This window comes from Panicum virgatum, chromosome 1N (assembly GCF_016808335.1).
Source record: "Panicum virgatum strain AP13 chromosome 1N, P.virgatum_v5, whole genome shotgun sequence".
NCBI classification, from domain to species: Eukaryota; Viridiplantae; Streptophyta; class Magnoliopsida; order Poales; family Poaceae; genus Panicum; species Panicum virgatum.
The window spans coordinates 1,171,525-1,191,132 of record NC_053145.1 but is presented as its reverse complement, the minus strand read 5'-3'; the positions used below and the strand labels follow the sequence as shown (position 1 = coordinate 1,191,132).

The window sequence follows — 19,608 nt, the reverse complement described above, 5'->3', positions numbered from 1 at the left end:
TTTATCTAGTGGTAATGCTATTTTTTTAATTTGATAATTCAGGATTTTCCTATTTAGTAATTGTATTCAACATGGACTCTTTGATTAAGCCCTAATTTCCTTATTTTTTAATTCCGAATTAAACTATTTACTAATAGTACTTAGCATGGACTCTTTGCCATGTCTTAATTTTCCTTAATTTTTTAAATCCGAAATTAGCTATTTATTAATCATATTTGATATGAATTCTTGAGTTAGTTTGAACCGTTAGATCTTTATAAAATCCAACGGTGCAAATTCTTCTCTTTTTTAGATTAATGTGGGAATTTCTAGATCCTCTCGGCGAACGTGGTGGCTTCTTTTAACACTCCTTTAATAATATAATATAATTTATACTTTTAATTTTAAATTTAGCTATTCAGCTAATTTTAATTTTTATCTAGTGGTAATGCTATTTTTTTAATTTGATAATTCAGAATTTTTCTATTTAGTAATTGTATTCAACATGGACTCTTTGATTAAGCCCTAATTTCCTTTTTTAATTCCGAATTAAACTATTTACTAATAGCATTCAGCATGGACTCTTTGCCATGTCTTCATTTTCCTTAATTTTGTAAATCCGAAATTAGCTATTTATTAATCGTATTTGATATGAATTCTTGAGTTAGTTTGAACCGTTAGATCTTCATAAAATCCAACGGTGCAAATTCTTCCTTTTTTTTAGATTAATGTGGGAATTTCTGGACCCTCTCGGCGAACGTGATGGCTTATTTTAACACTCCTTTAATAATCTAATAGAATTTATACTTTTAATTTTAAATTTAGCTATTCAGCTAATATTAATTTTTATCTAGTGGTAATGCTATTTTTTTAATTTGATAATTCAGAATTTTCCTATTTAGTAATTGTATTCAACATGGACTCTTTGATTAAGCCCTAATTTCCTTTTTTTAATTCCGAATTAAACTATTTACTAATAGTATTCAGCATGGACTCTTTGCCATGTCTTAATTTTCCTTAATTTTTTAAATCCGAAATTAGCTATTTATTAATTGTATTTGATATGAATTCTTGAGTTAGTTTGAACCGTTAGATCTTCATAAAATCCAACGGTGCAAATTCTTCTATTTTTTAGATTAATGTGGGAATTTCTAGATCCTCTCGGCGAACGTGGTAACTTCTTTTAACACTCCTTTAATAATATAATAGATAGATTTGACTACTACCATACTACATTGCTTATAGCAAAACTCTAATTCTATTGTCAGCGAACCAAACACAGTGCTCGGACACAGAGATTTAAAATTGTATTCACTTGTAAATTCAGACTGAAATTAACTCAATTACAAGTGGATACAACACGGCAAACTACGCCCCCTACGGAAAATTTACAAAGATCCCAACAAGAAGAAGCTATGTCATGTCCTAGTCAGTGTAGCCAGGAAGGCGTCCAGCTTGACGTTTTCGCTGCTCGACACGAACTTGATGCACATGGGCGCCGTTGCGTGCGTCAGCGCCACCATCGACGACAGCAGGTTCCCGAGCCCATCCCCGCAGATCAGCCCCGACGCCACCGCCGCCGAGAACGTCAGCGCCTTGCCGGAGTCGGCGCGCCTCCACAGGTACATCACCAGGCTGCCCAGGAACATGTCGATGGGCATGCGTGCCGGCACCACGAAGGCGATAGCCACGCAGATGGTGCTCGGCATGTATGGCGCCACGCGCCACTGCTTCCGTGAGGCCACATCCCGGAACACGCTCAGCGCCAGCGCCAGCGCAAAGAAGAGCTTGCAGAGCCACAGGCTGTGCAGGGGCAGCCCCTTCCCGCCGGCGCTCAGCATGGCGATGCCGCGGTACACCCGGGCGTAGGGCGCGTCGAAGAGGTTGGTGTCGCCGTCCTGCGCCTTGTAGAAGGCCCAGAACATGACCGGGTTGATGACGCACCCGAGCCCAGTGCCGATCGCCTGGCTGATGAACACAGCGCGCGGCGAGGTCAGGGTTAGATACCCTGTCTTGAGTTCCTGCATCAGGTTGTTGCTGTTACACATGGTTGCCATCACGATCCCGCAAGAGACGAGGCCAGCGATCACACCGCCATTGTCACAGCCCACCACCGAGCCAACGAGGAGCATAGCCAGCTTGCCGTAGGTACTCGACAGGTTCATGTCGGTCACGCCAAAGCCATAGGCGTCGCAGAAGGCGAAGACCGGAGCAGCCAGGTAGATGAGGGCGACATGGTGGGGCCTTATCTGCGGGTAGAGGTAGGGGATGGCGACGACGCAGAGCGCTGACAGGAGGATGTAGCAGAGAATGCTGACCCCGTTTGGTATATGGTCCCGGACAAACACCTGCGCCCTGCGCCGGTCGTCGAAGCTCTGCATCGTCTTCTGCTGCTCAGCAGCATTGAGGCTGTGGAACGGCAACTGCATGTCACTATCACCATCACTGCCATCTTGTCCTTGCATTGGCTGCCTGCGCCTCTTGTACATGGCGCACAATGTGCAGAGCATGATGGACAGGAAGTTGAAGAGGCCATCGGCGAGTATCATGGACACTCCAATGAAGACCTTATAGCCCCTCATGTTGCCGAGGGTTGCCGTGCTAAGTTCAGTAGTGTACCAGATACCCTCCTTTGCTGCAATGTATGGCGAAACGATCCCCCATGAGATAACACTCCCGATGAACAAGGAGACAGTGATTATGTATGGGCATAGCATGCCGATTGCGATATTGGTCATGCAGAAGTCGAAGTAGAATCTGATCAATGAAATTGAAAGTACAATAATCATTAATTCCATACATTTGCGATGCGAAAATGGATCATTAGCTGGTTGATAGCCTTGCTACGTACCCATGCTTATATGCCTCAAGGCCAAACACGGGGAAGGCTCTGAAGCCGCAGCCCTTTGCAGCAGTGAAAAACCACTGGAATGCGTTCCAGAATATGGTTCCCCCCAATGATCTGAACAGAATGTGCACTTGCTGCCTGTAAGAGCAAGCACATAAATAAGTAAATTTTCGATCCAACAAATGGATTTACTCGTTTTGTGTTCATTCAGCTAGCTGATGATACGTGCCTTGCGTTGTTGGCGCCTTGAGGGGTATGGAAGCTATTGATAAGTTGTGCCGTGGCCATGCCACTAGGGTATGTCAACCCGTGACGAATGATCATGACCTTCCTCAAGGGCATGAGGATGAACATTCCAGAGAAACTGACGAGGAAGAGGAAAGTGATCAACCGGCCAATGCTTGGCTCGACAATATTCTTCCCATCCCCGATATCCCCTCCAGCTGCTTCCTTGCCCATCGCGAGGATGTACGTTCCAAACCCACCTGAAAATGAAATTAGCGAAGCATGTTACAACCTACAACCCACGTAACAGGATATCACATGATAGAATATAGTGACAAAAAATTTGCATGCTGGCATATAAACATATACCACTAAATGTAATGGCGGAGCAGGCGGCGACACAGGTTTGTATGACGGTGTTCTCCTGGCGGGTGAATGGCAGGTGTGCCACCTCAAAATAATCAAGAACACGGATCAATGCACGGGAGAGGTAAAAACCAATGAGGCCGGCCGGAATGGTGAGCGGTGGGAGGAAGCCTGAGTTTAGGCTGATCTTCATGGCGACGGCGCTGAGGGATGCACCAAGGATGAGGCTAAGCACCAATGACCGTAGGGTGATGGTCTCCGACAGCGATGGGATAGGATCTGCCTCAAAGGCGCGTTCTGTTGAGATACCTTCCTGGGGATCATTGACATGCTCCATTGTGGGGGACCGATTAGTTGCATTTGATGGAACAATAAGCTTTAACTATTTGTTCGATTCTGTGTGTATGTCTTGGTTTTAACCAAGACATACACACATAATCAAATGCTGGATGCAATGGGAGAGAAGGGGAGAGAAGGCTTTTATAGGGAGCATGGTAGTTAATTAAGGAGCACTGTTCCTTCTAAGTATAGGGTAACCACATTTGCTGCCTTGAAACTATCTTTAGCTTGCCTTTTATCACAGTTGTGTTTTGTTTCTTCGAGGGACTTATCTGTAACACACATCAAAACAAGATTATTATTAGCATCACGTGACAAAACAAAGCGCAACAAACTAACCATGCAAAGAAAATGACAAGAATGAATGGATCACTACTAAAAATAGCAAGGAAATAGAGTGGAGCATGTGAGGCACGATTAAATTGAAATATCTCCTATAGCCACCCTGCCGTGTCCGTTAATTACCTTCTAATTTCCACAACATTGTATGGTTAGAATTGTCCCTCAATGCCACCAGCTGCAACAACCCAACCTGCGACCTTGTTTTCTCTATAAAGAGCCAAACCTTTTTAGCCAATCAAAATTCTGAAGATCAGCTTGAACAATCGGCGTCTGAGGACAATCTTCCACCCTTACACGCAGCCCTCAACTCTCTCTGACAAGTTGTCATATGCAATTTGTTGGAGAGAGGAAAGGGATAAAGCATGGAGCCAGTTGGTGATCCAAGGGAGGGCCCATCAACAGAGCGCGCATTTGAAGGAGAGCCGGTTCGAGCATGGACCGAGCAGATCACCGTGCGATCAGTGGTGGCAAGCATATTACTTGGCACCATCTTAAGTAGTGTGGGCATGAATCTTGTCTTCATGACTGGGGTGGTGCCATCTCTCAACATCCCAGCAGCCATGCTAAGTCTATTTCTCCTTAAGATATGGACGCACATATTATGGAGATTCGATGTGTTCCATGAGCCATTCACCCGCCAGGAGAACACCATCATCCAGACATGTGTGGTTGCGTGTGCCAGCATGGTGTCCAGTGGTGAGTATATAAATGCATATGAAAATCTAGATGGCAGCTTGTAACAATTTCTCCATCAATGCAGTCATCATTAACTAAAATAATTGGGTGTGATCATGGCTCACCTCTATGCTAGCATGTTATCAGGTGGTTTTGGATCGTTCTTGCTCTCAATGAGTCCAAGAGAAGCAATGGAGATCAAAGCTGGAAAGGACGACATAAACATCAGTGCACCAAGTCTAGGAAAATTGATAGTCTTCTATTTACTCATAAGCTTTGTTGGCTTGTTTGCCATTATTCCGATGAGGAAGGTAATGTCAGCTACCATATTAGCTCATACACAATAATCAAATCAGTATCATTCAGTTAACAAGTAAACGCAAGCAAGGTAATAAATTCGGCATTTGGGCTCCTCTGTCCCCTCTAAATGTGTTCCTGTTTTCTTTTCTTTTGCGTGTTCCTAGACCATGATCATCCGCCATCGGCTAACATATGCAACTGGCACAGCTACAGCACACCTCATCAACAGCTTCCATACCCCCCAAGGAGTTCAGCAAGCAAGGTGAGACATTAATGACTGCTATAATTTGGCTAACAAACTTGTAAACATATTACTAAATCACTTACATTTCAGCACTTTTTGAGTCCAGGAGGCAAGTGTCTGTCATGCTTCAATCCTTCGCAGGAAGTCTGTGCTGGAACATTTTTCAATGGTTCTACACAGGTGGACCTAACTGTGGACTTGCTTCGATCCCAACATTTGGACTCAAAGCATACCACAGAGGGTAAGGGATAGGTAAACAATTAAAAAAATATATGAGGGGGGGGGGGGTAAAATCGAATTTGATGTTACCAGAAAACTAGCAATTATATCTGCATGAAAAATCTAATTAATCATGAGATTGTTTTATATCCTTGCAGCTTCTACTTTAATTTTTCCGCAACTTACGTTGGTGTTGGAATGATCTGCCCAACAGTGGTAAGTATTTCCATGCTTGCTGGTAGCATCCTCTCCTCGGGAATCATGTTGCCCTACATTGAATCCAAGAAAGGAGTATGGTACAATTCAGAATACAAGGAAAGCAGTATGATGGGCATCTACGGGTACAAGGTAATCATGCTACATTTTTCACACATGCTTAGCAACATAAATAACATTGTTAACAATTTGACAACAAATTAGTTCAGTTTCCTGTTAGGATTTTGCCTTAAATGCTTACTTATGGTCATCCCAATTCATTAATGTGGAACAGGTGCTGATCTCCCTAGCAATGATGCTTGGGGATGGTTTATTCCAGCTTCTCCTCATACCATTCAAAGCAATGAGGAATTTACGTAGTAAACAACAACAGCTAGCAGCAACAACCATTGCCTTCAGGAGTGTGGATGCCATAAGACGCACTGCCCTTAGCTTTGATGATCGCCGCAGGACACATATATTTCTCAAAGATAACATTCCCTTCTCCTATGCCATCATTGGCTACACTATACTGGCAATCATTTCTACAATTGCAATTCCACACATCTATTTCCAGCTAAAATATCAGCACATCATCGTTGCTTACATAGTTGCCCCTCTCCTGGCATTCTGCAATGCCTATGGTACTGGTATCACAGACCTAAACCTCTACAATCAGTATGCAAAGATTGTGATCATGATATTTGGGTTCTGGATCACTGCTGCAAAGGGTGGGGTGATTGGTGGTCTTGTGATTTGTGTAATCATGACGCTAATCATCAGCACAGCTGGGGACTTCATGCAAGATCTCAAGACTGGCTATCTCACACTCACCTCGCCAAGGTCCATGTTCCTGGCTCAGGCGATTGGAACAGCGATAGGCTGCATCATCAACCCAATTCTTTTCTGGGTGTTCTATCATTGCTACCTAAATGACTCCACAGGAAGCTACCCAGCACCGTTTGCCAGGGTCTACCACATCATAGCCTTGGTCGGTGCTGGAGGCTTCGTCGAACTACCAAAGTATTCCATTGCACTCAGCATACCCGTTTTCTTTTTAGCAATAGCCACAAGTGCTATTAGGGAGGTCGCCCTACATAAGAATTGGCGTATCCAGCACTATATCCCAAGCGTTGCAGCAATATCAGTGGCATTTCTCATACATCCTACCACATCCATAGATATGTGCGTTGGCAGTTTAATACTTCTAGCGTGGAACAAGGTCGACGCCGAAGATGCGAATATTCTTGCGTCGGTAGTGGCATCCGGACTGATATGTGGCGAAGGGATATTTGCAATACCGGACTCATTGCTGGGGATCTACAATGTCACTCCACCAATGTGCATAAGGTTCTTGGCTTCAGATGTGAATGAGAAGGTAGACGCGTTCCTAGCAAAACAAGCTCCCTAAAGTGTGGTTCGTTAATGGTAGTTGTGTAAATTGGCAGGCAGTCCTTGTGTAAATTATCCTTCTTACTCGATTTTTGTAGCGAGGTTAATGGTAGCTACTGGCCATATGTGAATACCCCTTGTTGTTCTTCTTCGATTTTGGTAATGAGGTTAACTGTAGTTATCAGCCACACGCTGTTGTAAATACAGAATAATTTTCCCCAATTGTGGAATGGGGAGAACACTGCTGTGTACAATCAAATTGCATATATGTAATGTGCGCCTTGAGTAGCACCTTATACCTTATCTGATCGAAACCGAGGATTTGATGAATGATGACCAATGCGAAGCAACATCTGCTGGCAAGGCCAAGGGAAAAGTGCAAGAGTTTCTAGGTTTTCTAAGATTTTCCCTAGTGATTAGTACCGGCGTCTCGAATACAAACGCGCTCAGCTAAATGACAAGTATCGGCAGTAGCAAACAGGAAAGATAAGAGAGAGGTTTTTGTTACTATACTTGTTCAGAGGACGCCGCCTGTCGCCGCCGGTGTACGGACACGCCGAGCAACGCCCGTGAAGGCAAGAAGGGAGGAGTGGCCAGCGCGAGGTAGTAGCCGCTGGGCTAGTGGGCTTCATGCTTGCAAGAGGGAATCATAAGTGGGGCCCAGCTGTCAGTCATACGAGAAGGGTGGGTTGTAAGGTGGGCTTTCGGCTCAAATTGGCCTAGGCCCATCTGTGATCTCTAGGGTTTCGAGGCGACCAACCACGTTCCTTATACAATACAATAGCCTCCCCCCTCCCTACCGCCGCCGCCACTCCATTCTCACTGCAAGCGAAGAGGCGATCAGGCGAGCGGAGTCCTTCTCAGCTTCCCGTGCGCCGCCTTCCACGCTCCCCTAGCTCGAATCAGCCGCACCCTCCCTTCCCACCCGTTGTTCGTCGAGCGACGGGCGCTTCGCCGGCGGCGAACATCCGACAGGGGTATGCTTGCCTATTCCCCTCCTTTCCCATCCTGCTGCTCGAGATCAAACACCCAATCCCCTAACATATGGTATTATACTGGTTCCGCCTCTGCCTCGAGTAGAGGGAGGGAGGTAGATGAATAGAAGCATTTGCCACCACCTTCTCTCCCAGTGCAAAACGCTCAGGGAGCTCCAGAAAATCCACGCCCAGGCCGTTGCCCAGGGTCTCCACCCACAACACCAGCCCGTTTCCTGCAAAATCTTCCGCTGTTATGCTGACTTTGGCCGTGCAGCTGATGCTCGCAAGCTGTTTGATGAGATCCCCCGCCCGGACCTTGTCTCCTTTACCAGCCTCATGTCCCTCCACATCCGGTTAGAGCACCACCGCGCGGCTGTATCCCTGTTCTCGCGTGTTGTTGCCGATGGTCATCACCGCCCTGACGGCTTTGCTGTTGTCGGTGCCCTGTCGGCCTCTGGTGGGGCTGGTGACCAGCAGGTTGGTAGGGCAGTGCACGGCATGATTTTCCGGCTTGGATTGGACTATGAAGTGGTAGTTGGAAATGCGTTGGTTGATATGTATAGTCGGTGTGGGAAGTTTGAGTCCGCGCTACTCGTGTTTGATAGAATGTTTCTGAAAGATGAGATCACTTGGGGTAGCATGCTGCATGGTTACATAAAGTGTGCTGGTTTGGATTTGGCATTATCATTCTTTGATCAGATGCCCGTGAAGAGCGTAGTCGCTTGGACAGCACTGATCACGGGTCATGTACAAGGCAGGTTGCCTGTACGGGCCCTTGAGCTTTTTGGTAGGATGGTACTGGAGGGTCATCGCCCTACACATGTCACAGTTGTAGGCGTATTCTCAGCTTGTGCTGACATTGGTGCTCTGGATCTAGGACGAATCATTCATGGATATGGAACAAAATGTAATGCTAGCTCAAACATAATTGTTAGCAATGCTCTGATGGATATGTATGCAAAGAGTGGAAGCATTGAGATGGCATTTTCCGTATTCCAAGAAGTTCAATCAAAGGATGCTTACACGTGGACTACTATGATCTCATGTTTCACTGTCCAGGGAGATGGGAGGAAAGCTCTTGAGCTCTTTCGGGACATGCTTAGATCTAGCGTAGTTCCGAACAGTGTAACATTTGTTTCTGTTTTGTCTGCGTGCAGCCATGCTGGACTAATAGAAGAAGGTAGAGAGTTGTTTGGCACAATGCGTGAAATGTACAGTATTGACCCCCAGCTTGAGCACTATGGATGCATGATTGATCTGTTAGGACGGGGAGGGCTGCTAGAGGAAGCAGAAGCTCTAATAGTTGATATGAATGTGGAACCTGATATTGTTATATGGAGGTCACTTCTTAGTGCGTCCCTGGTTCATCGCAATGATAGGTTGGCTGAGATTGCTGGAAAGGAAATTATGAAGAGAGAACCAGGGGATGATGGGGTTTATGTGCTTCTTTGGAATATGTATGCCTCATCAAATAAATGGATAGAAGCTCGAGAGATAAGGCAGCAAATGTTGACTAGGAAGATCTTCAAAAAGCCAGGGTGTAGTTGGATAGAAGTTGATGGTGTTGTCCATGAATTCTTGGTAGAGGACAAGACACACGATGCTCGAAGGGAAATTTATGAAACCTTGGAGTACATGAATAGGCAGTTCTCATGGGAACACATGGTTCATCCATCTTTGTTGATGGAGAAATAATTATATAGATTCTAGATTCATATACTGTCCTTTTCTAGTGTGATTGATTCATATGGGTCATCCCACGAAATAGCCTTTTTGTTCCTAAATCGAATTTGATAATCTTATTGTAACTGGGAGCTTATTGATTTGTCTCCATGTGACTCTAGATCAAAATTGTAGGCATTCAATGCTTGTAAATTGATGGCAAGGCATTATTATAAATATGGTGGGATTGCTTTTACATTTTTTATTTCAAACACAAAGTTTCAGAGAAATTTCTTCTAAATAGCATGTCCTTTAGTTTATGAATTTGTAATAACTGTATTTAATGAGCTTGTTTATTTTACTGCATTGTACTCCCTCCGTTCCAATAGGTCGTTTTCCGTTTTCTAGATGCATAATTTTTACTATGTATGTAGACATAGTGTATATCAGGTGCAAAGAGGAAGCTATGTATGAAAGCCAAAATGACCTATAATTTGGGATGGAGTATTCTCTATATGGAAATGTTTCATTTGGCTTCTTCCTACATTATGATGCATGATTATGCATGTCACCTTTTTTTAATTGTGATTCTGTTAATGTTAGATGTGTTCTGGAGATGAGATCGATGGAGATGCTAGTGTTGGACAGAAGGGTTTCAAGGATATAAGGTGCTACAAGTGTGAGTTTTGCACTATTGTCAGGTCAAAGAAATGCCTGATCCAAGCTCACATGGTTGCACATCATAAGGTACAAGCATTCTGTGATATATTAGATGCATGTGCCTGTGCCTTTATCCTTGATAATGGCTGTATTGATATCCATATGTTTATCTTGTTTGTAGTCTTGTATCAGTTTGTTCTCTTGAGCTAGCTATATTAACACCATTTAACTTTGTAATGGCTGCCTTGCAAAGTTTGGAATAATTCTTGTATCATGATGCCCACTTGTCCAGCTACATTATCATTGTTTTGGAGCATTGCAATAATTCCAGAGTTTTCCCCAAAATTTATCTGCAGGATGAACTGGAAAAATCAGAAACTTACAACTCAAATGGGGAAAAGATTGTTTGTGAGGAGGAACATAGGTGCCTAGAGTGCGGAGCTTGTTTCCAGAAACCGGCTCATCTGAAGCAGCACATGCAAAGTCACTCAAATGAGGTTGGTATTTGATCTTCATCATCTCAATGTCCAATATGGACCGAAACATGTCAGATTTTATATTTAATAAAAAACATGCTTTAAACATATTCTATGCATTTATGAGGCTGACTGTAGCATTGTTTTTTTTACTATATGATTCACTAAATACAGTTGTTTTGCAGGATATAGATAGTTAACAGCGTGAAGCATTGGATCCCATTTAAAGAACTCCAAAATGCGATGAGGCAATTTTTTGTCTTGTCTGAACTAGTAACAGGTTGGGATGACCACCTGTGAAGCTTCAACAAGATTGCCTCCTTCACGCTCATTGAGTAGGTTTGTCCTTGTACAAAATTTCCTTTTGTTTTTACCATGGTGCTCATTGGATAGACACTGCATCCCTTAATTTCTAATGAAGGAATTATTTCTCGCTCTTAACACACATGATAGTTTTATGGTTGGCAGTGCTAATTTGCATTGCACCTTTTGTTGTGGATGAATTCAGTGAATTTGGGAGTTCATTTCCTCCTTTGTTTCCTTATCCTCTATTTATTTATTTGGGCCTATAACTTTGGGGGCCTCTAGCAATCTGGCAATCCAACATCAAAATATCATCTCAGAAATCTTGGGCCTTCGCAAAACAGGCTTCTTTAGCTCGTTATGGTGTTGAATTTTGTTCCTTGACATTAAGCACTTTAGTACTGCAAAGATTAGATGCATATGGATCCTTTGGAGATAAGGCTGGAAATATCGCCCTTCCAGTCTGCTATGTCTTCACAGGCTTCCTCATGGAGTCCAGAAGATACTTGAGATCCAATATTAAAATGTCACCTCAGAAAGCTGGGGCCATTCTTCATTGGTTCTCAGCTCGCTATGGTGACAATACTCCTTTACCCAGTCACCATGCAAGGAAAAAACAATGTACCGAAGTGAAGTGCTGAACTTGGTCTCGTGCTTTAAGTACTAGGTGGTATATGGATTCTCTGGAGATAAGGGTGGAATATCCTCCCTTCTGCCATGTCTTCATAGGTTTCCTTATGGGAGCTTTAAGAAGATGCTTGAGGATCCAATATTAAAATGTCATCTCAGAAAGCTAGGGCCATTCTTCTTTGGTTCTCAGCTAGCTATGGTGACAATAGTCCTTGTATAGTAGTATTTTTCTTCTATTTCTGTGTTACACCGTTTCTTTTTTTGCGAACATGATGTTATTCGGTTTTAACAACTACAGTGAAATGATGTTACTAACAGTTCCTGTGTGGTTCCCTCTTCATAATCCAATAGTGTTTACGATTCTGGGTTGTTTTAGATAATCGATTGGTTAAAATGTTTGAAGCATCTAACACAGTTGTAAACATACCAGAATGGAAATATTTTGTTCTTAACCCATATTCTTGCTTTTATTGTAGAGACTTTTCATTTGCCCACTCGAAGACTGCCCCTTCAGCTATAAAAGGAAAGATCACTTGAATAGACACATGCTTAAGCATCAGGGCAAGTTGTTCGGTTGCACTGTGGACGGTTGTGATAGGAGATTCAGTATCAAGGCAAATATGCAACGGCATGTTAAGGAATTCCATGAGGATGAAAATGTCACTAAGAGCAACCAGCAGTTTATTTGCAAAGAGGAGGGCTGTAACAAGGCTTTCAAGTATCTCTCAAAGTTGAAGAAACATGAGGAGTCACATGGTATGTCAGTAGTATGTCAATACTACCAGAAATATAATTAGGATATTAAATTGAATTGACTGAAACTTATTTGCTGCTATGTTCATCAGGACTGTGCAATTTTTTTACAGCTTTTGGTATCTCCAAATTTGAGTGTTTTTATGTGATGTTTTTCTTGCAGTCAAATTGAACTATACTGAGGTAGTGTGCTGTGAACCGGGCTGCATGAAGATGTTCACAAATGTTGAATCCCTGAGGGCTCATAACCAATCTTGCCATCAGCATGTTCAGTGTGAGATATGTGGGAAAAAGCACCTGAAGAAGAACATCAAGCGGCACCTACAAGCCCATGACGAGTTAGCCTCCGGTGAAAGGATCAAATGCACCTTTGATGGTTGTGACCACTCCTTTTCCAGTGTAAGCAATATTCTATAGATTCTCAAGTGTACCTGGCGATGTCTCCTTCCAATCCAATACTTAACTGTTTTGCAGATTTTGAACTGAAATGTTCATGTGTTCTTTTGCAGAAATCAAATCTGACTAAGCATATGAAAGCATGCCATGACCAACTGAAACCTTTCACATGCCGAGTTGCTGGGTGCGGCAAGGCGTTCACCTACAAGCACGTCAGGGACAACCATGAGAAATCCAGCGCACACGTATACGTTGAGGTTAGTGCCACTACCTGACTTTTGTAATTTTCAAACTAATAGATAGCCTTTGCCACTTTACTCTAGTCCTTAGAGGTAATGCTTTTGTTCTCATAGACAAAACTAGAAGCCGTTGAATTGTCTATTTGGAGCATAATGCTCCTTTTGTCCTGTGATCAAATCATGCGAACTTGTCAGTAACAAGCTACCACATGCAGGGAGACTTTGTGGAGACGGACGAGCAGCTGCGCTTGCGGCCGAGAGGTGGACGGAAGAGGAAAGCACTGTCGGTGGAGACATTGACACGCAAGAGGGTGACGATTCTTGGCGAGGCATCATCATTGGAAGATGGGGCAGAGTATCTAAGCTGGTTGCTATCGGGTGGTGATGATTCAGCTCAGTAGCCCCGCGGCGTCTTTTGCTATGTTGGGAAGGTGTCACACTGTTCTGTACATGGGTATATTTTAGGGCATGTAAAGTTTGGTGGTGCGTGTACTGCAGCTGATCTAATATTAGTAGTTTAGTACAGGAGCGCTCGAGTTTTATAGGGAACTTGTTATCTCCGTTGTATTTTGTGGCAGTAGTGTATTTTGACCATTGCTTTTTTAAATGGAAAGTCTGATCTGAGCTATGTTTGTTGGAAGAATGTTGGTTTCTGCCGTCTATTGAAAGATTCTGGCTTTTCAATTGTGTGTTTTCTTGTTCGAGTCATTTGGTACTTGGTAGTTGTGAAGAACTTGGGAAGAATTTCTCCTGCCCCGAGGCTGATACTGAGTCATGATCTATCACCATGCACCAGTATTTCTCCTTGCTGCATGCATTGTATTTGTATAGATACTCCCTCCATATCGAAATAGAAGTCGTTCTGGAGGGAGGGAGATGTTGACAAATAGAAGTCGTTCTGTGGCTTGGCTGATGTTTTGGACGATGATGCCCCTGGCTACGTCAAATTGGGTTTGACGTATAAAAGTGATGTAAGTAGATTCATTTTGAAATGTAGTTTTGTAAAAATATATATTGACTATATTTTATAAATATTTTATAGTAAAAAGATAGTAGTCAAAGTTGTTTTTGAAGACCGTGTTGATGTTCTAAACGACTTCCTTTACAATATAGAGGGAGTATTATGAGGATGTTGATTTTTTTGGTTTAGTCCTTCCCCTGAGAGTTTTTTTTTTTGCGAGATCAAGGAGCATCTTAGAATTTTCCAACCGCTCTATCGATTTTTTTGTTCAGAAAAAAAAAACACAAAAAGTGCCTGAGAAGAACCATTAGGGGTGGGCCCACATGTCAACTGCCCGGTGGGCGCACGAGCCACGCGGCACGCCTCTCTCGCGTCCCGACCATTCCGAGTCCACCGTGCGAGGCGGCCTGCCACGCGACCCCAACCAATCCCACAGCTCCGCGCGGGAAGGCCCATCCCGGCCGTCGGATGCGCTGCACGGACGGCCGCGGCGCCCCCAGCACAGAGGCCACGCGATTGGCTCGGGCTTCCACGCGTCGCGCTCCTATTGGCCCAGGTCGGAGGCATGACGTCCCGGCCAGCGCGACGGGCGCGACGAGATCCCGAGCCCCGTTCACGGCAGCCCACTTTATAATCCGCGCCTCCTCTGTCTCTCTTTCCCCCATCGGAGACTCGTCGTCAGTTCGAAACCAAGGATCGAAAGCCACCCCCTCGAAGAGCGGAGAAGCTTCCAGAGGAGAGGGAGCCGCGTTGGTGCTGCAGCTGGTCGTGGTGAGGCCATGGATCGGGTTCGCGGATCCGCGTTCCTGCTCGCCGTCCTGCTCGCAGGTACGCGATCTCGTCTCGTCCCCCCCTTGCGGTTTCTCCGGGGGGTTTTGCGTGTTCGTTTGTTTTGTTTACTATAAGGATCTGTGGTTGGGTTAGATTTACTGGTGCTCTGGACTCGATCTGCCATGTTTACATACGAATGGATTGGGTGATGAATTGAGGAGATATGAATATGATTGGTAGTGAGGCTGGTGGATCAGAAAAGCTGGTCACTCGGGACTGGGTGCTCAGTTTGACAATTGATAGGACCCTCTAGCCTGTTCATGCGATCTAGGGTTTATAACCTTGTTTCTGGTACCGCCTTGATCTAATACTTGTAGGTAGTTCTGTTCCGCGAGGAATGGCCGAATGGGTATAGTGAATGCGGATTTTTTGTTCTGTAACACTCGATGCACTGGCTTTGACTGGGCTCTCACAGTAGCTAGCGGTTTGATTACATGTAATTGCACTGGTGCCTCGATCTTGTGATTGGCTTGATCGGGATCATGGTATAACAAAGAGTTTGTGCTGTAATGCAAGTGTATGAAGCAAACTGTGTGATTTTCATCTCATGTCCTAAACATCCAAGGGCATATGATTGGAATTGGGTTAAATATAACTGGCTAGTTCCTCCCCATAGTTGAACATTCAGTTTCAGTGGAGTAGTTGGGATGTGTCTGCATTGGCTCCTTACTGATGTCAGTGTCGCCACAAGCCCCACAACTACATTTCAGTTGTAGCTGCTGTATGTGTTCTGGTAACGTTCAGAGCAACCGCATGGTCAATGTCACTTAATCATTCTTGTTCTATGTGCAGGATCCCTGTTTGCATTCTCAGTTGCAAAGGAGGAGACCAAGAAGCTTGGGACTGTGATCGGTATTGATCTCGGTACCACCTACTCCTGTGTCGGTGTCTACAAGAACGGTCATGTCGAGATCATCGCCAATGACCAGGGTAACCGTATCACACCCTCATGGGTTGCCTTCACCGATAGCGAGAGGCTCATCGGTGAGGCTGCCAAGAACCAGGCAGCTGTCAACCCTGAGAGGACCATCTTTGACGTCAAGCGTCTCATCGGAAGAAAGTAATACATCTCTCCCACAGCCTTTTTAATGCATTTCTTACTGTTGTTGTCAAGTGTCCTGACTAAAATGCCAATTGTTCAGGTTTGAGGACAAGGAAGTCCAGAGGGACATGAAACTTGTTCCCTACAAGATCGTTAACAAGGATGGTAAGCCCTACATTCAGGTCAAGATAAAGGATGGAGAGAATAAGGTCTTCAGCCCTGAGGAGATCAGTGCCATGATTCTTGGCAAGATGAAGGATACTGCTGAGGCATACCTTGGCAAGAAGATCAATGACGCTGTCGTCACTGTTCCTGGTTAGTAACCATTCTACTGGTTACCTGTAGTGGTTGTTATGTCAATGCTGTGGCTTACATCTTTCTGTTCCTTGTTTTCAGCGTACTTCAACGATGCACAGAGGCAGGCAACCAAGGATGCTGGTGTCATTGCCGGCCTCAATGTTGCTAGGATCATCAATGAGCCAACTGCTGCTGCTATTGCCTACGGTTTGGACAAGAAGGGTGGCGAGAAGAACATCCTTGTCTTTGACCTTGGTGGTGGTACTTTCGATGTCAGCGTCTTGACCATTGACAACGGTGTGTTTGAGGTGCTTGCCACCAACGGTGACACCCATCTTGGAGGTGAGTGAAATGTTTTTTCTTTTTTTGTCATTAAGTCAGCTGACTATCCCAGTACATGTAGCGAAATATAAAGCTGCTGAGTACTATTAAATCATGATAATGACATACATTCATAGGCTTCTTTCAGAACCTATCTGGCTATGATTCAGACATCATTGTAATTATATACAAGCTGTTTGCATTTAAATTTATTATGATACATGTTCTGCTTTGGGATGAATTAATCAATCATAAATGTGGTATTTACATTCAATCTGGTCTGCATCGACATTCATTGCTTCAGCTCTGTGAGTTATTACATGAGTAATCTATTAGCACATTTATTTACTGTGAACATGTATTGTTGTTGGCATGACTGATGCTGAGTTGTATCATCTCTTCAGGCGAGGACTTTGACCAGAGGATCATGGAGTACTTCATCAAGTTGATCAAGAAGAAGTACAGCAAGGACATCAGCAAGGACAACCGTGCTCTTGGAAAGCTGAGGAGGGAAGCTGAGCGTGCCAAGAGAGCCCTCAGCAACCAGCACCAGGTCCGTGTTGAGATTGAGTCCCTCTTCGACGGGACCGATTTCTCGGAGCCGCTGACCCGTGCCAGGTTTGAGGAGCTCAACAATGATCTGTTCCGCAAGACCATGGGCCCTGTCAAGAAGGCCATGGAGGATGCTGGCCTTGAGAAGAGCCAGATCCACGAGATTGTCCTTGTTGGTGGAAGCACCAGGATTCCAAAGGTCCAGCAGCTCCTGCGGGACTACTTTGATGGCAAGGAGCCAAACAAGGGTGTGAACCCTGATGAGGCTGTTGCCTACGGTGCTGCGGTGCAGGGAAGCATCTTGAGCGGCGAGGGTGGTGATGAGACCAAAGGTTTGTCTCATCTTTCTGTGCTCTCTTTCCGGCTGCTAGCAGAGTTTTCAGTTAATTAGTGATCATCCTGCTTACACAATTGCGGTTTTTGCCTTTTGTGCAGATATCCTTCTCCTTGATGTTGCTCCCCTGACCCTTGGTATTGAGACTGTTGGAGGAGTCATGACCAAGTTGATCCCCAGGAACACTGTCATCCCCACCAAGAAGTCTCAGGTGTTCACGACCTACCAGGATCAGCAGACAACTGTCTCCATCCAGGTAATGACGAGCAGCCTGCTTTGTCTCTGCTGGAAACTCTACTATGAGCTGTGTCCTATAGGTGGTAACCTGCTTTATCTGCGTCTCTGCAGGTCTTTGAGGGTGAGCGCAGCATGACCAAGGACTGCCGCCTTCTCGGCAAGTTCGACCTCTCTGGCATTCCACCAGCTCCCAGGTGCGTTACTGCTATCCAGAAAAGAGATAATAGTCTGTGTGTTTAACCTAGTGAATGAATGTCCAGTCCAGTGTTGTCTGACCGCTGATGGTATGTGAGTTTTGCAGGGGCACACCCCAGATTGAGGTGACCTTCGAGGTTGATGCCAACGGTATCCTGAACGTGAAGGCCGAGGACAAGGGCACTGGCAAGTCAGAGAAGATCACGATCACCAACGAGAAGGGCCGCCTGAGCCAGGAGGAGATTGACCGCATGGTCCGGGAGGCTGAGGAGTTCGCAGAGGAGGACAAGAAGGTGAAGGAGAAGATCGACGCCCGGAACCAGCTTGAGACGTACGTGTACAACATGAAGAACACGATCGGTGACAAGGACAAGCTGGCTGACAAGCTGGAGAGTGAGGAGAAGGAGAAGGTGGAGGAAGCCCTCAAGGAGGCCCTCGAGTGGCTGGACGACAACCAGTCGGCCGAGAAGGAGGACTACGAGGAGAAGCTCAAGGAGGTGGAGGCCGTGTGCAACCCCATCATCTCGGCCGTGTACCAGAGGTCAGGCGGCGCCCCAGGTGGTGGCGCTGATGGTGAGGGTGGCGTCGATGACGACCATGATGAGCTGTAGATGGTTCTGGAAAGCCAAATTTTGTAATGGTGTTTAGGAGGGGGGGACATATGAATGACTCTCGGGGCCGGCGGGAAAGTTACGGAGACCAATCTTTCTTCCTCTGAATGGGTGCATCGCTGCTCTGTCTCTAGTCTTCTGGGTGTAGAACTCTGTTTTTTACTTCCTTGTGATTTTTCTTGTTGTTATAGCGGATTCGAATCAGAATTTATGTGAAGAAAAGAAGATGCTTCGGAATTTATCTTTTGTTGCCTCTGCTCTGCTTGTTAAGTAGCTAGTGCTACTTTATGAATCTGGATTGAATGGTGATGTGGTAGAAAGTAAAGCTGATTGCTCTGAACACAGCCCGGGCCCGAATTCGTGTTCAGCATTGAATTGAATTGCAAATGAGGTTCTGTGCCGTTTTCTGTTTTCTTTGAAAACTGAATTTGACAAACCAAAAGGTGATTTCTGTATGAGCACGAATTGGCTACTGAATCTGAAAAATTAGATGATCAATTCGAAAAGTTTAGAGGATTAATAAGTTGGAACATCCTTATGAAGTGATGAGTAGTGAGAATCTGCTCCTCCCACTGCTGCCGTCTCGGTCCGTCCAGCCCATCATAGACCCCACCGCCGGACCAACCAGCCACCCTGAACCTTCTTCTAAGCCGGCGGGCACCGGAGAACCTCCAAACTTGAGCTCTAACACACCTCAACAGCGGCGGACGCCAGCGTGGCACCGTCTCAGGAGCAGTCGGCGCTTGGCGGAGGAAGGAGCCGGATTGGATGGTCCTAAAAGTGCGCACATATCTTCAAATATTGAAAGATGGATGGACTTCCTACCTTTCAGAAGATGTGTAGAATTGGCGTAAGCAAACGGCCACCCGCTCGGATGGCCCATATGTAGATTGGTTTTTTCTGTAGCACTGGGCTGGCAGATGATGTCTTCTAGGCCCAATACTTTCATTCCTTTCTGACTCCTACCATCCTACACAACTTTGCCCTCCTCAAAAAAAAAAAAAAAA

General features: G+C 45.0%; 5 protein-coding genes across 11 annotated transcripts; 4 read left to right on the top strand and 1 right to left on the bottom strand.

The window, feature by feature from the left end:
• Nucleotides 1-1,267: 1,267 nt before the first annotated feature.
• LOC120654423 (probable metal-nicotianamine transporter YSL7) lies at nt 1,268-7,791 on the bottom strand. 7 transcript variants are annotated; one of them, XM_039931949.1, is made up of 7 exons: nt 7,638-7,791; nt 5,402-5,806; nt 4,223-4,978; nt 3,422-4,029; nt 3,057-3,312; nt 2,831-2,965; nt 1,268-2,736 (listed from the first exon to the last, which is right to left on the bottom strand). In XM_039931949.1, the coding sequence occupies exons 4-7, from the start codon at nt 3,753-3,755 to the stop codon at nt 1,398-1,400; spliced, it is 2,064 nt and encodes a 687-aa protein (XP_039787883.1). In that variant the 5' UTR covers nt 3,756-4,029; nt 4,223-4,978; nt 5,402-5,806; nt 7,638-7,791; the 3' UTR covers nt 1,268-1,397. The 7 variants fall into 7 exon arrangements, with proteins under 7 accessions (XP_039787883.1, XP_039787886.1, XP_039787881.1 ...); XM_039931952.1 differs by having other exon boundaries at nt 2,831-2,961; nt 3,053-3,312; nt 4,900-4,978; XM_039931947.1 differs by having other exon boundaries at nt 4,900-4,978.
• On the top strand, nt 4,966-7,143 carry LOC120654278 (probable metal-nicotianamine transporter YSL18). The gene is made up of 5 exons (XM_039931788.1): nt 4,966-5,085; nt 5,239-5,336; nt 5,696-5,885; nt 6,028-6,575; nt 6,930-7,143. Exons 1-5 carry the CDS (start codon nt 4,966-4,968, stop codon nt 7,141-7,143), a joined length of 1,170 nt encoding a protein of 389 aa, XP_039787722.1.
• Nucleotides 7,792-7,860: 69 nt separating the features above from the next.
• Nucleotides 7,861-13,860, top strand: LOC120654425 (transcription factor IIIA-like). The gene is made up of 7 exons (XM_039931956.1): nt 7,861-8,101; nt 10,367-10,510; nt 10,780-10,920; nt 12,309-12,588; nt 12,749-12,984; nt 13,095-13,238; nt 13,436-13,860. The coding sequence occupies exons 2-7, from the start codon at nt 10,367-10,369 to the stop codon at nt 13,619-13,621; spliced, it is 1,131 nt and encodes a 376-aa protein (XP_039787890.1). The 5' UTR covers nt 7,861-8,101; the 3' UTR covers nt 13,622-13,860.
• On the top strand, nt 8,049-10,028 carry LOC120654424 (pentatricopeptide repeat-containing protein At2g22410, mitochondrial-like). Its single transcript, XM_039931955.1, has 2 exons — nt 8,049-8,171; nt 8,215-10,028. The coding sequence occupies exon 2, from the start codon at nt 8,219-8,221 to the stop codon at nt 9,794-9,796; it is 1,578 nt and encodes a 525-aa protein (XP_039787889.1). The 5' UTR covers nt 8,049-8,171; nt 8,215-8,218; the 3' UTR covers nt 9,797-10,028.
• Nucleotides 13,861-14,787: 927 nt separating the features above from the next.
• On the top strand, nt 14,788-18,847 carry LOC120654419 (heat shock 70 kDa protein BIP1). Its single transcript, XM_039931944.1, has 8 exons — nt 14,788-15,009; nt 15,805-16,072; nt 16,155-16,369; nt 16,451-16,693; nt 17,077-17,556; nt 17,660-17,814; nt 17,907-17,989; nt 18,097-18,847. Exons 1-8 carry the CDS (start codon nt 14,961-14,963, stop codon nt 18,599-18,601), a joined length of 1,998 nt encoding a protein of 665 aa, XP_039787878.1. The 5' UTR covers nt 14,788-14,960; the 3' UTR covers nt 18,602-18,847.
• The last annotated feature ends 761 nt before the right edge of the window (nt 18,848-19,608 follow it).

What these genes read in the sequence shown, in the direction of transcription:
- LOC120654423 (XM_039931951.1), bottom strand. Translation starts at nt 3,755, where the DNA reads ATGGAGCATGTCAATGATCCCCAGGAAGGTATCTCAACAGAACGCGCC. An exon ending in GCGCCAACAACGCAAGGCAC is followed by an intron (nt 2,962 to 3,052) that starts GTATCATCAGCT and finishes TCTTACAGGCAG; the next exon opens with CAAGTGCACATTCTGTTCAG. An exon ending in CTTGAGGCATATAAGCATGG is followed by an intron (nt 2,737 to 2,830) that starts GTACGTAGCAAG and finishes TTCATTGATCAG; the next exon opens with ATTCTACTTCGACTTCTGCA.
- LOC120654278 (XM_039931788.1), top strand. Translation starts at nt 4,966, where the DNA reads ATGGAGATCAAAGCTGGAAAGGACGACATAAACATCAGTGCACCAAGT. An exon ending in CCATTATTCCGATGAGGAAG is followed by an intron (nt 5,086 to 5,238) that starts GTAATGTCAGCT and finishes GCGTGTTCCTAG; the next exon opens with ACCATGATCATCCGCCATCG. An exon ending in CAAGGAGTTCAGCAAGCAAG is followed by an intron (nt 5,337 to 5,695) that starts GTGAGACATTAA and finishes ATATCCTTGCAG; the next exon opens with CTTCTACTTTAATTTTTCCG.
- LOC120654424 (XM_039931955.1), top strand. Translation starts at nt 8,219, where the DNA reads ATGAATAGAAGCATTTGCCACCACCTTCTCTCCCAGTGCAAAACGCTC.
- LOC120654425 (XM_039931956.1), top strand. Translation starts at nt 10,367, where the DNA reads ATGTGTTCTGGAGATGAGATCGATGGAGATGCTAGTGTTGGACAGAAG. An exon ending in ACATGGTTGCACATCATAAG is followed by an intron (nt 10,511 to 10,779) that starts GTACAAGCATTC and finishes ATTTATCTGCAG; the next exon opens with GATGAACTGGAAAAATCAGA. An exon ending in GTGACCACTCCTTTTCCAGT is followed by an intron (nt 12,985 to 13,094) that starts GTAAGCAATATT and finishes GTTCTTTTGCAG; the next exon opens with AAATCAAATCTGACTAAGCA.
- LOC120654419 (XM_039931944.1), top strand. Translation starts at nt 14,961, where the DNA reads ATGGATCGGGTTCGCGGATCCGCGTTCCTGCTCGCCGTCCTGCTCGCA. An exon ending in CGCTGTCGTCACTGTTCCTG is followed by an intron (nt 16,370 to 16,450) that starts GTTAGTAACCAT and finishes CCTTGTTTTCAG; the next exon opens with CGTACTTCAACGATGCACAG. An exon ending in AGACAACTGTCTCCATCCAG is followed by an intron (nt 17,815 to 17,906) that starts GTAATGACGAGC and finishes GCGTCTCTGCAG; the next exon opens with GTCTTTGAGGGTGAGCGCAG.